This window comes from Arvicanthis niloticus, chromosome 3 (assembly GCF_011762505.2).
Source record: "Arvicanthis niloticus isolate mArvNil1 chromosome 3, mArvNil1.pat.X, whole genome shotgun sequence".
Lineage (NCBI taxonomy): Eukaryota > Metazoa > Chordata > Mammalia > Rodentia > Muridae > Arvicanthis > Arvicanthis niloticus.
Window position 1 is genome coordinate 116,739,155 of NC_047660.1, and position 12,969 is coordinate 116,752,123.

At 37.9% G+C, this 12,969-nt stretch overlaps 1 protein-coding gene across 28 annotated transcripts in view; it reads right to left on the minus strand.

The window, feature by feature from the left end:
* The window catches only part of Map2 (microtubule associated protein 2), a 249,074-nt gene that overhangs the window by 30,088 nt on the left and 206,017 nt on the right, over positions 1-12,969 (minus strand). For 12 of the 28 annotated variants that reach the window (XM_076931754.1, XM_076931752.1, XM_034497160.2 and 9 more), the window contains 2 exons: positions 12,273-12,386; positions 10,212-10,289 (listed from right to left, as the gene is read on the minus strand). In XM_076931754.1, the coding sequence (XP_076787869.1) occupies positions 10,212-10,289; positions 12,273-12,386 (192 nt within the window). Of the gene's footprint in view, positions 1-68; positions 315-10,211; positions 10,290-12,272; positions 12,387-12,969 lie in introns of all 28 variants that reach the window. The other 16 variants (XM_076931748.1, XM_076931750.1, XM_076931746.1 and 13 more) reach the window with 4 other exon arrangements.

The window sequence follows — 12,969 nt, forward strand, 5'->3', positions numbered from 1 at the left end:
ATTCGCTTAGTGAGATCCACGGCAAGGCAGCATTTGCAGGACACATGCAAATCCTGATAGACACACACCTTCCTTGGCAGAGGAAGGGATTTTTACTTCTGGAGCCACCTCCATGACCTCTTTAACACTTTTCTCATGAGGAGCCCCTGCCAGGGCACTGTCTTCTGGAACTATCTGCGCCTCTGTGCTAGACTCCACTCGGCCCTCACTGAGGCCCTGGGGGTTGTCTGAGGGTTTAGCAGCCCCACACTCTTCCCCAGGAAGGGCAGCAGGCTTCATTTCCTCAGCCATCGCACCCTCTAGAGTTTCTTCTTCTTGGGGATGAAAAAGATGTTGACATCATGACCACAGAACAACACACGAAAGGACAGAAATATTATTGATGGAACACTTTCAGCCCCATTTATATAAACTCTCTGCCGCATCAGGCGTATTTTTCCTTTCCCATCTGGATGAGCAAATTAATAACCGAACGACAGACACATTATGTACTCGCTGGAAAACTATGATGTATAATCTGATGATAGAAAGGCCTTTAAGAACTCTAATGAAAAGGCTGTACTCCACATTTTAAAACTCGAGAGCTGAAAGGGTTTTGTGGTTTGATCATCCTTAGTGGGAATGGAAGTACGATGAACAACAAAGAGGATGGCTTGCTGGGTATTAGAGATGATGGTGTTGCCCCAACAGATGGTGATGAGGAGAAAGATGTACTGCTACGCTGAGAAAAGCCTTCTGATTGGTTAGACAGGGGCTGTTTTCTCCCATGGAGGAAGTCCCTATGTAAGAATTCCCTACTGCTTTGTTTAAAAATGTATAATCTTTGCCAAACAATTTCAGGAATAAAATAGGCTTAGCCTCAGAGTGATACCTACTCAATTGCTTAACAGTTCTGACAGAGTCCATCAGAGCACTCTGGGTGCAGTATTTATAAGGAAGGGCCATAAAAGTCAGCTTATGTTGCCTCTGCTGAATTATGTGGTGCTTAGGAAAATAACTATTGGAAGTAAAATACCTTTTAACTTCAAAACTTTATCATTTACAAAAGTATTTTTTCTTCATATACAACTGTTTTCATATTACTTAGTAAGAGTTCCTGTAAAGGTACTAAGAGAATGTGTCCATATCAGCAATACAATCTTACTATGCAATTCAAAATAAAACCACTAAGGAAAGATGACTGAGAGGCATCCAGACTGACAAAAATATCCCCCGAAAGTGTAAATAACACAGGAAAAAAGTCAGCCTTTAAATGCAAACAGCTTCTGAAGGCCATGAATTATTTTATTCATTTGTCTCTCATTTACAATTCAAATCTCCATAAAAATAAGTAAATCCACTTTACCCTTTAATAAATGAAAGGAAGCTGTTTTAGGAGTCTGCAGTGGGAAGTTTCTTATGGTATTTCCCCAAAACAATTAGACATTGTACAATAGGCCCTGTGGGAAACACCACAGATGGGAAGGGAAGAAATTTTCTTTTCTTTAAAAGAAATACTGAATGATGGGAGAGCTGCCTCATCTATCTTTATGCATTTACCATGCAGGTATTTGGTTTTTTTTAAATTTTCTTTTAAGATTTATTTATTTTATGTATATGAGCAAACTCTCGCTGTCTTTAGACACACCAGAAGAGGGCATCAGATCCCATTACAGATGGTTGTGAGCCACCATGTGGTTGCTGGGAATTGAACTCAGGACCTCTGGAAGAGCAGTCAGTGCTCTTAACTACTGAGACATCTCTCCAGCTCCCATGCAGATATTTGTGTATCTGTAATTTAAATTTGTAGGGGACATTTAAAAAATTCCAATTCTTCCTTGTTATTTAGGAATTCCTTTAAAGTGCACAGATTTTGATTCTATTTAAAAGAACTTTAAACATATTTAACTTCACCAAGACCAGCTTACTAATGAAATATAGCCAAGTTAACTTACATGTTTTCAAATCCATGTAATATTTTGGCCTGAACATTTTAAATTTCTAATTAGGTCTATTTGTGGCCCTTTTACCTATCTCTTAATTAAAAACCTCCCACAGAATCTTCTCACTCTTAGTTCACTCTGGAAAGGGTATGTCATGCTGGATATATTTCTTGGGGTATCAGAGCTTTTGGAGCCCACTGCTTTTCAAAAGGACTTTGGGAGATGCTCACTGTCATGAATGTACTGGTGAGCTTGGAGTGGATTCCTTGTTGCCTTGGAAATGCCTGTCCTATGTCCTGTCACCACACGTTGTCCTATGTGGGGAGCTCTTCTGTACCAAGCAAGTCACTGTCCTCACCTGAGAACATTTCTGTTTAAGCTAAAATATTATTTTAGTTGTACTTTCATCTATCTGTCTATCTATCTATCTATCTATCTATCTATCTATCTATCTATCTATGTATCTATCTATCTATGCATCTATCTATGTATCTATGTATCTATCTATGTATCTATGTTATCTATCTATCTATCTATGAATCTATCTATGTATGTATCTATGAATCTATGTATGTATGTATGTATGTATGTATCTATCTATGTATCTATCTATCTATGTATATATCTATATATCTATCTATGTATCTATCTATATATCTATCTATGTATCTATGTATCTATCTATGTATCTATCTATCTATGAATCTATCTATGTATCTATCTATGTATCTCTGTGTGTGTATGTATGTATGTATCTATCTATCTATGTATCTATGTATCTATCTATCTATCTATGTATCTATCTATGTATCTATCTATAAATCTATGTATCTATCTATGTATCTCTGTGTGTGTATGTATGTATGTATGTATCTATCTATGTATCTATGTATCTATGTATCTATCTATCTATCTATCTATGTATCTATGTATCTATCTATGAATCTATGTATCTATCTATGTATCTCTGTGTATGTATGTATGTATGTATGTATGTATCTATGTATATATCTATCTATGTATCTATGTATGTATGTATGTATATATCTATCTATGTATCTATGTATCTATCTATCTATCTATCTATCTATCTATCTATCTATCTATCTATCTATGTATCTATCTATCTATCTATTCCCTGTTGAAATTGAGCAAATAGCACAAATAGCCACTCACCATTACTCAACATCACTTTCAGGAGAGCCAATTATACACAGGCAGCCCAGCTTTATAAAACAAAGGCTCTGAATCAAATCCTTCATTTCCTTCCAGCTCTGCTGAGGTGAGCTGAGATACAGATACGTTGGAAGTCTCCATCCACAGGTTCTGACTTATTGACTTGTAAACATATACTCACCCCATAGCATTTTTCCTGCTCTAAGTAGGTTCTTTATTCTTTCTTTTTTTAACAAGCTCAAATATGTGAATATGGTAGTAAAAAGGTGGCTTCCATTTAAGGCTGGCCCTAGTAATAGTTCATATCCAAGGTAGAGGGATATCAAATAACAATAGGATCATTTTCTTCAGTTTAGGTAAATAATATCTTCTTACCAAATAATGTATTTGAAATGAACAGAAAGGCACCCCACTTTAATCAATTTATTTCTTGTTCCCTTTTCTTCTCCCTTCCCCACTCACAGGAGCAAAAATGAAAAAAAAAAAAAAAAAAAAAAAAAAGAAAAGGATAACTCCTTATATAGGGACTTCATTCTCATGTGGACAAAACAGGCCGATGCTCCCCACCACCCCCCACATGAAAGCACACTGAACATGGTGATGTATGTGGACAGAGCTGCAGGCTGGGGAGGAGGAGCAAAAGGGCACCATGCTCCTGTTCACCTTTCTCCTGGCCTAAGTGGGCCTGTGCGCTCTGCGCTGTGACACTGGGGGGCACACTAGTCCATTCTGAGCTGAACAAAGGATGTTCATAGTACTCCTCATCCGAATTGTAAGGCTCATCATCGGGCACAGACACGGAGATGGAGGGGGCTAGAAGCCTACGCCTCTCCCCGCTGGTGGCAGGTTCATGGCTGGGGAACCTGTGTAGAGGACCCACTTGATCCTCAGCCCCTTCATCTACAAACAGACACACAGGAAGAAACTGCAGGGAGAACTGGACAAGACAGACATGAGATCAGACAGACGAGACGGACACCTACAGAAGGACACAGAGGTGTCACCAAAGCGGCACAGCTGGATGGAAGGGGCTGAGACAGACCGAGCTGATGGATGATGGGAGCTAGTGAACGGTGCATGCTTTGCTGGGAACTTAATTTAAACTACCACTTAGGAAATTTTGCCATTGATCTAAGAAAAACAAACAAACAAACAAACAAACAAAAAAACACCGAGAGCCCTGCTGAGAAATAGAAATTATCTGCACATTCCCCTCCAGTAATTCAGAATAACCAAGGAAATATTGGGACAGAAACAAAGTGTCACAAAACAAATGCATTCCTTGAAAGAACCTCCTTCCTGAAGGTAGATTCTAAGTTATTCATCAATACTATAGAAATTAAGAAAGAGAGACATTGTCAGAGTACCATGGTCTGATCGGTTATTGGGGAAAAGGCTTCTGTTTGAAACTTTATCTAGTCATGTACAAATACTTAGCATTTTAATTTAAGTCTTAGTTAATGATTTCAACAAGAAAGCAATACATTTCTTTAAGGTCACATTGTAGATTAGTCTGCTTAGGGGTATTTGGACTTCTATGAGTCAGTGAGAGTTAGGAACATTTTGAATGAACTCCATTTGGCTTTTGATATAGATGCTGTCTCTCAAACTTATGTCCAGGCTACTAGGGCAGTCACTAATCACTATTACTTATATTTAGACATGAGTTAAAGGTTGTCACCCTCAGCAACAGAAATGAAACCTATAGTATCTCTCTGTGTAGTTAACCTTTCAACTACAAACATGTGGTATGATGGCACTGTTTTGCAAATGCACTGTATTTTAAGGACTGTAACTTTGTTCAACAGCTAAGTACTGGCAACTGGAAATAGGTTTGAAAACACGAGTATATTAAAATAATGCTCTATAGACAGAATGTTTTTAATCTCTTTAGCATGTTAGTTATTAATCAGCCAACAAGTTATTGATAGTTCCAGGGAAGTTGTTTCTGGCTGCATGCTCAGAAACCCATCAGCCATGGTATTTAGTATACCACGGGAAAGAACCCCGTGGCATTTGCTATTCTTAGTAGCAGCTGAGCAGATAGTTTTTCAGGATCTGGTCTGCAACAAAGATTAGATGGTAGTTCTGGGCTTGTGATGTGTCCCTGTCAGTCACGTGTTCCTCCAGTGGACCACACCCAGGCTTCTCATGATTGCAAATTACTTATAAAATGTCTATTCTGCTCAACCAATGTCATGGGCCATCAGGTAAGTAAAAGTGAGATTTGCATTTCTCTGCTTTTCAACATTCGCTTTCTGGGAAGCAAAGAAGACTACAACCCAAACGCCAACACCGAGAACTGAGGGCTGGCAGTGAAGAGGTGATTGGTAGGTACTCAAGGATGTTTCAACTTTGCTGAAGGATTCGGCCTCTGTGGTCATCTTTGTCCTGTTTTAAGTGCCAAGACATAAAAACAGCTCAGAAGTCTGTAATAACTCAAAAGAAGTGACAGTTTTCTATTATGAACACTTATTTTAATCCCAGAATGGCAGAAACATCTGTGGCCTTTTATGGAGCTTTAATGGCTGCAGTGGAAAGATCATGTCTCTTTAGTCTATCTTTTCATGAAGGCAGTCTTCCTACGGGACACTCGGCAAAGTCCAGACCTCTCCTAGAACTGTGTGCTCTAAGAACTCCAAGTTTCTGCTCAAAACTTGTGAGCAAATAGCATCTATGATGCAAACTCCAGAGCTAAGCTAGGAAGTGGTGTGTGGTTGGAGTGGGGGGAGGCAGTTGAAGGGTGGGGATGGCTAAGTATGAGTAGTGCACGAGTCTCATTTGTTAGAGCAATGAACTGCATATGGCAGATGCTTTTGGTTACCACCCATTAGAGATGAGTAAATAATTAAAAACAAATCAATGAATGAGGAAAAAATGAATATGGAATCAAGTATGCAGTTGGGAGAAGTTTTATAAAAATTGACATCAGAGCAGTAGCTTCTAACAGAATTCCTATCTGAAGGCAAGGATTTCTGCAGTCCTATCACAACAACCCTAAGGAGACACCTTCAGGGAATTAGTTGGAAGACACTGATTTGTAATTAGATATAAATTCTAGCTAAGTCATTTATCCAGATGTAGAAAATGATATCCCTGAAAAAACATGTAAATCTTTATATCTCTAGGTTGCTGGAAGAAATAAAGGAGGAGATATGTGTGAAACTGCCAAGCATAATGTGCAACTATACAAAATATTATTTACATATCATGCGCGCGTGTGTGTGTGTGTGTGTGTGTGTGTGTGTGTGTGTGTGTGTATGTATGTATGTATTTGTACTGTTGGGGTGCACACTATGGTATGCATGTGGAAGTCAGAGGACAACTTGGTTCTCTCCTTCCACAGTGTGGGCCCTAGGGATTAAACTCGGGTCCCTGGGCTTGGGGGCAAGTGTTGTTAATGATCCTGCATGTGACCACATACGTGTCTGCACTGTGTCTTCCAGATACTCAGTTTCGAGTTTTCTTCACTACCTTAATTTGATATTTGAACTTGGAGTTGAGAAACTTAGGGAAAATTTGAACTCACTGTTACCAGCAGCTTTCATGGCTTAAGAAACCAATCAAGGGCACTTGTCCCTCACTCTAAGAAAGCATGCTTTCCGGACTCTATTTTCATGATAAAACAATCTACTCAAGTTAACAATGTGGCCTTTTCAATATAACTGCTCTTTTACATAACTACAGATTTCAGAAATGAAGTTCAGCTGGTTTTAACTGAGGAATATATTATTAACACATTTAAAATTTTATATTGAGCAAAACTATGACTTGTTACTTCAAACTCAGCTGTGGTTAGTCAGACCATTTTGGAACAAATTCTTAGTCAGATTTATGAAAAACTAGGTTTCATGGGGGTATCGATTGTTGTGGCCCTATGGTACAAGCAGTGGGCAGCTAACCCCTATGTACAATGTTCTTCACCATCTGTGAGCCTTTCTCCATTTTGCAAACTTTGACCAAAGATTCCTCAGTTTCCTGATGGTAACTCGTACCCCTGAATGGCATGGAGAAAAAAACTACTTTCAGATAGCAATGATTATATTGCTATATCCATGGAAAATAACTGGAAAATAACACCCAGAATTCTGGATCCAACGTGACAAGCAGAAGGATCCCTGGCTCAGAGTATATTCTTGTATTTGTACAGGCTTCCATATTCTAACAGCTTAGGCCAAATGATAGCTGTTATGACTAGATCAAGGAGTAGGACAGTTAGTGAAAAGACATTCTAATAGAGCCCTGCATAGCAGCACCATGCTCTTCTTCCTAGGTGAGATATTTGTCAAACTCTTCTTTCAATAAAATCTCTTCTCAATGTATCCCCCATAGCCAGCCGTTCTGGGAATACTGATATTATATTAATTACAATACACAGATATTTGTAAAATGATGAACATCAAATTATTTTCAGTGTAAGCTTTCCCTTTGGTAAGGGAACTTTTTAAAAAAATTTCTGATATTTAAAAAGGAAGTATGTTCTTAGAGCCACCCATTTACTCAGCTTGAATGTAAGCGCTCTCTTCTGTTTCCATACAGGGTCAGACAGTGGCTGTCTTTATGCCCTCAAAGCTGCCGGGACAGCTTGTGTTTAGGAAGGAAAATAATCTTGTAGACAAAGCGATGAAGCCCACCTGTTCTCTCTCTCAGCAGATCTGCTTTGAGCAGTACACCAGACTGAGTCTTTAAAATCTCATTGAAAACTTGATTAAGAAATCAAACAGTTCCTTCTTTTCTTGTGGCTTGTCACTATCTTGTTTTTTAAAATTATTATTATTATTATTATTATTATTATTATTATTATTATTTTTAGAAATCTGTTACTTGTTGAACATTAATTTTTTGTGGTTTGAGATAAAGGATCAACAAACAGATCCTTTCACATACTAAAGATGAGATTATCATGTGTCTTTTAATTAATAAACATATATCTTTTTATATAACTCAAAGGTGGTTACCTATAATTAGATCTTTATGTACTTTAATGTGTCTTTTGAAAAAGTAAATGGAAAATGAAAGGAGGCTGGAAAGTAACTCTGAATTGTTTGTGATGAGAAGGGAGCTACTGTCTTCCCTGACTGTAGAGGAACAATTTTGGGTAAGGCAATTCTTTACATCTTGGAAAGCTGACGACTGAGTAACTCTGAGATGAAAGTGAGTCCATGTCTTCTTCATTGTGTTTTCTGAAAGGAGGATATTAGGTGGAACCACAGATGGGTGGGAGGAATTTACTTCCTTTTCTGCTACTATTCCCATTGAATGAGAGGAGTCAATAATAATTTCTACCTCCAGCAAACTTTCAGAGTGGATCAGCTCTGTCAACCTCATAATCCTTTCTGGGTTAAGAGGATTCTCAGGCACTCTAATGGTTTTAAGTAGAAGCTCAGAAACATAGTCAGTGACCTGAGAGGTATACAATTGTCACACATAGCTTCTTACTGCATCTAGAATGAAATCGAGGCCCTTGGCTCAAACTGGTTACTACCCTCTCTCTATTTCCTTAATCCTTTCTCCCTTTTCCCCTATATGTTAACCATGGCCTCCCGCCCTAGAAATGGCATCTTTTCATCCATCAGTATCAAACTGTGCATCCTGTATCCTCTGCACTGCCTTTCTCATCTGTGATCTACCAATATTTCTCTTATTTTAGAACTAGCCATACAGTAAAAGAAGGATTCCCTTGCTGTTCTTTCTGGAGGCTGCTGTCCTTATTGTTGCTGGAGATAGTCCATTGAAATATTTGTAAACCTATTTACTTCATTCCTGTTCTCTATGTGGTTATCCCTTTGAAAGCAAGGATCGTCTAGGTTTTGGCCTCAAGTATTTGCTCAGAATTTGAAAAGCTCCTGGGACACTCACTATAGGTATTCAGTAACTATGGCCCAGATGACCAGAAAAACACAAGTCCAAAGAGAATCTTTCAGATGTATGAATGACATTATCAATCACATTTAAGGAGATTAACTAATAACCAATAGGTGTTACACACTAACTACACTTGCCAAATCTTCCCCCCCCTCATATAATGATTTTTCTTATTTAATGTTATTTCAAGTATCAAGTCAGGAGGAGGGTAGTCTCAATTAAGAAAAGGCTTGCTAAACAAGAAAAGGTGGTGTTTATAAATCTGTGGCTAAAAAATTGCAATGTTAACAATATGTAGCTGAAAAATTTAGCTTCCTATATCTAGGAGATATTGAAGTGAATCAGATTACAAATTATAAAATGATAAATATTTAGTGATCAATGTTATGCATCTTTTATATGCCGATGATATGCAGTGACAACAAAATAAAGAGTAAATGAGGGAAAAAAAAGAAATAAAATAGGCTTGGTGTAAGAAACTGAGAGCAAGCCACCAGTGTTCCTTTTACATAGCTTAGCTAGTCTCTGTGTGTACTCCAAGTCTCAGCCAAAGGCTGCAGCAGTGTAATCGAGCGCCTTTCATCTCAAATTCTGAATGAATGTTCTTCAAGGCATCCCTCTGATTGTCAAGGAGAACTAAAGTGCTGACAAGCCGCAAGTGCATGAATGTATTCATGGAGGGTAGCAGGTCTCAGTGGGGAAGCAGCCGCGCTCTCAGCTTCTGGTTCACTGCTCTCTGTATCTGTTCATTCATAAGCTTTGTGCTGTATTTATTAATATGTGTTGAGAGTTTGCTATAGGGCAGGGCCTGGGGAAGTTCTCAGCAATGTAACAGTGAGTGGAATACCTAATTTCTGACACTTCCATAAGAAAATACTGACTCCCACCATCACAAGGGGTTATATCTGCTATTTCTTTTCAGTCATAGAAGGATTGTATCATGTCTATCCAACATCTCCACGTTAAATTAACTGCTTATAATTATTCTAGCAACTTGAACACAAAGTTTTCCTCACATGGTCAATGTTCCCATTTACCTAATATTCATCATGCTCCTAATCTTTTTTTTTTATGTAGAAAAGTTTTCTCTATTTTCAGTCACATGCTTATTTTCTTCTTGATTATCTGTAGCAGTACCAGTTCTGGTCTACATTATTACCTGGCACCAGCGTCTCTGGCTGTAGACTGGAGTCTACTATTTGTGCTTTTTTGAAAGACTCAACCCTGCAAGGCCAAGCAAGACCTTACCTTCCTCCACTGCAGTTGTTTGTTCTGAGGCTGGCGATGGTGGTGGGGAGGGTGGCAGATTAGCTGTTTCTTCAGCTGCTACAGGTCAAAAGTGGATAAACGAGATAGAACAATTAATTCTGTATGTCCAGTGGTCCTCCAATCTACAAACAGGCTCCCATGACACTCTATCTTTCACCCAATTTACATGTTAACAACTTATAAGATAAACATTCTGTATTTTAAAAGCCACTTTCCCCATAAAAAAATGAATTAGACACACATGAAAAAGAAATTCTGCCACAAGATGTAGTTGTAAAATTAATAAGGTGTTTCATTTAGCCCCGAGATACTACATTAAAATACATCCAGGTAAGCATGGTGGTTTGGATTAGAATTGTCCAATTAAAAACAACAGTCTGAATGTTCTGCTAGGTCTAGAAACAGATATTATATTGATCATTCATAAAATAATATTTGAAAACATTTTCAATAACAGTTTACCCTCAGTTTAAGGTGTAATCTCTTTTCTCTTTTGTGTTCAGAAAGGAAAAGTGAAGGTGGTACAGACTTGGTACTCATCAGACAAGCTATACCCAACTAGTGGGAGTTGAGCCACCTTCTGGCTTTGGTGACCCAGTGAATTATTATGGAGGGAAAGGATCTGAACCACCTCTGATGTCTTCCTGGATAAGGTCATTCTCATGACCTTTCTATTCAGGGAAGGAACTTCAAGGGAAATAGTTCTCAATTAATGACAGTAGCTGAATTTATTTTATAGATTATATGAACCGAAGTTTCATAATACAGTGGTTAACTTAGTAGCGGTGGCTTTGTGACAACAGTGTTTAGTACCTTGGCTCTTTGGAATTTGTGTCACATATTATTAAGACTTTATATTTTAAAACTTTAGTTTTATTGCAGAGTAACAAAGAACAGGAGTGAATGCTAGATTAAAGGTTAATGTTTAAAGTTAGGAACTTTTTCCATTTCTACTCATGAGAAAGATAGTCCTTGATAATCAAGACACCAGACTGACACACACTGACTATATTCTAAGCTCTTAATCAAGGAAAGAAAGATATTCTCATGGTTTATTTTTAATAGACACTTCAAGAACTCTTAATCAGAAAAACAAATATTAAGGATTCATTGAACTATATAAAACTGGAAAATATCTTTAGGATTTAGAATCCATAACTTTTGGCATATTGGGCATATGTGTCTATGAAATAAATACGCTGAATCCTAAAAAGTCTTCTTCCATTATTTTCACACACACACACACACACACACACACACACACACACACACACCTATCTATGATCTATCAACTCTCTATCTATAATTTGTATATGTAGCTATGTCCTTCCATGCATGTATCCGTGTCTATCTTCTAGCTATGTATCAATCAATCAATCAATCAATCATGAATCTGTAATTTATCATTGCATCTATGACCTATCTATCATGTATGTATCTATGTATTTATGTATCTACTTACATATCTACATTTAAATTCTGGATCATCTATTTCTCTGTGCATGGCAGCAAACTTTGGCTGAGTGCCCTTCTCAGTGATTATCTGTTACATACCACCATAGCACTGAAGGGCATTTATGACCCTGGAAAAGGGCAAGCCTATTGAAGTGCCCTTTAGATGAGCTATGTGGTCAATTCTCAAATCACAAGGTCAGTCTCTCCCATGCGATTCAATCACTGACGATTCTATCAGATCTCTAGCTACTGGATTTGTGTTGATGAACCCACAAGGAGAGACTGTCATTTGTAAGTTTCAGTTTACTCTCTTTATGTACACGGAGTCATAAAATCTCTATTTTTTTTTTAAAGGAAGGTCATCATGTCTAACACCAGATATTTCACCCTAAAATAAAACCTGCCAAAACATCCCAGTGAAACCACTGAGGACTCAACAGGTCCTCCTGCTTCTAGGAGAGGTGACAGGTGAATGACATATATACAAAGTATGTATAAAGTAGAATATATCTCTTCAGCATGTATGCTTTATGCTGTGACAAGGGGCAGCAAATGCTCGTCCTGAGTTAGGCTCTTCTTATTTACCTAAAGGCAGAGCTGCAGGCTGGTCCTTGTGTTGGGCTTCCTTCTCTTGTTCACCTTTCAGGACTGCTACAGCTTCAGCTGTGACTACTTGAACTATCCTTGCAGATACCTCCTCTGCAAAGAAACAGCAATGAAAGAACATATAATGACCAGGAGTCCAGTCAGGTAGCTTCAAGAATTGCTCGATGCTATTAAAAAATAATTTTAGGTTTAGAGAATTCACAGACCCATTAATTGTTCAAAACCAGTCTAATGTTTAAGACACATCAATTGAGAATGTTTCTTCTAGGATCCCAATGTCTTATGGGAAATTGAGAGTAAAACAAGAGGTAAAACAGGCATCATAGAGACATTGGGATAGCATGGAACCCTGTCTTCTGGATCATTCATAGGTATTCCTATTAGCATTAATGTACAACTTAATGTTCTCCTGTGGCACTTAGCATAGCTCACAGGGAACTGTGCTAAGACATGTCACTTACTTACTTGGAAAACACCCACAGTCCTGGGTGATTTCCTTTGCTATGTACATAATTCTTGATGCCTTTGTCATTGAGTTATTTGCTAGACTGGATGGATACTTAACACAATTTATTTATTTAGTGAAAAGGTAGAAAATGAACATCAAAGTTTTTGTTCATATTATTTACATAAACTAGAGACAATTCATACTGAACACTATAGTTGCCAACTTTAC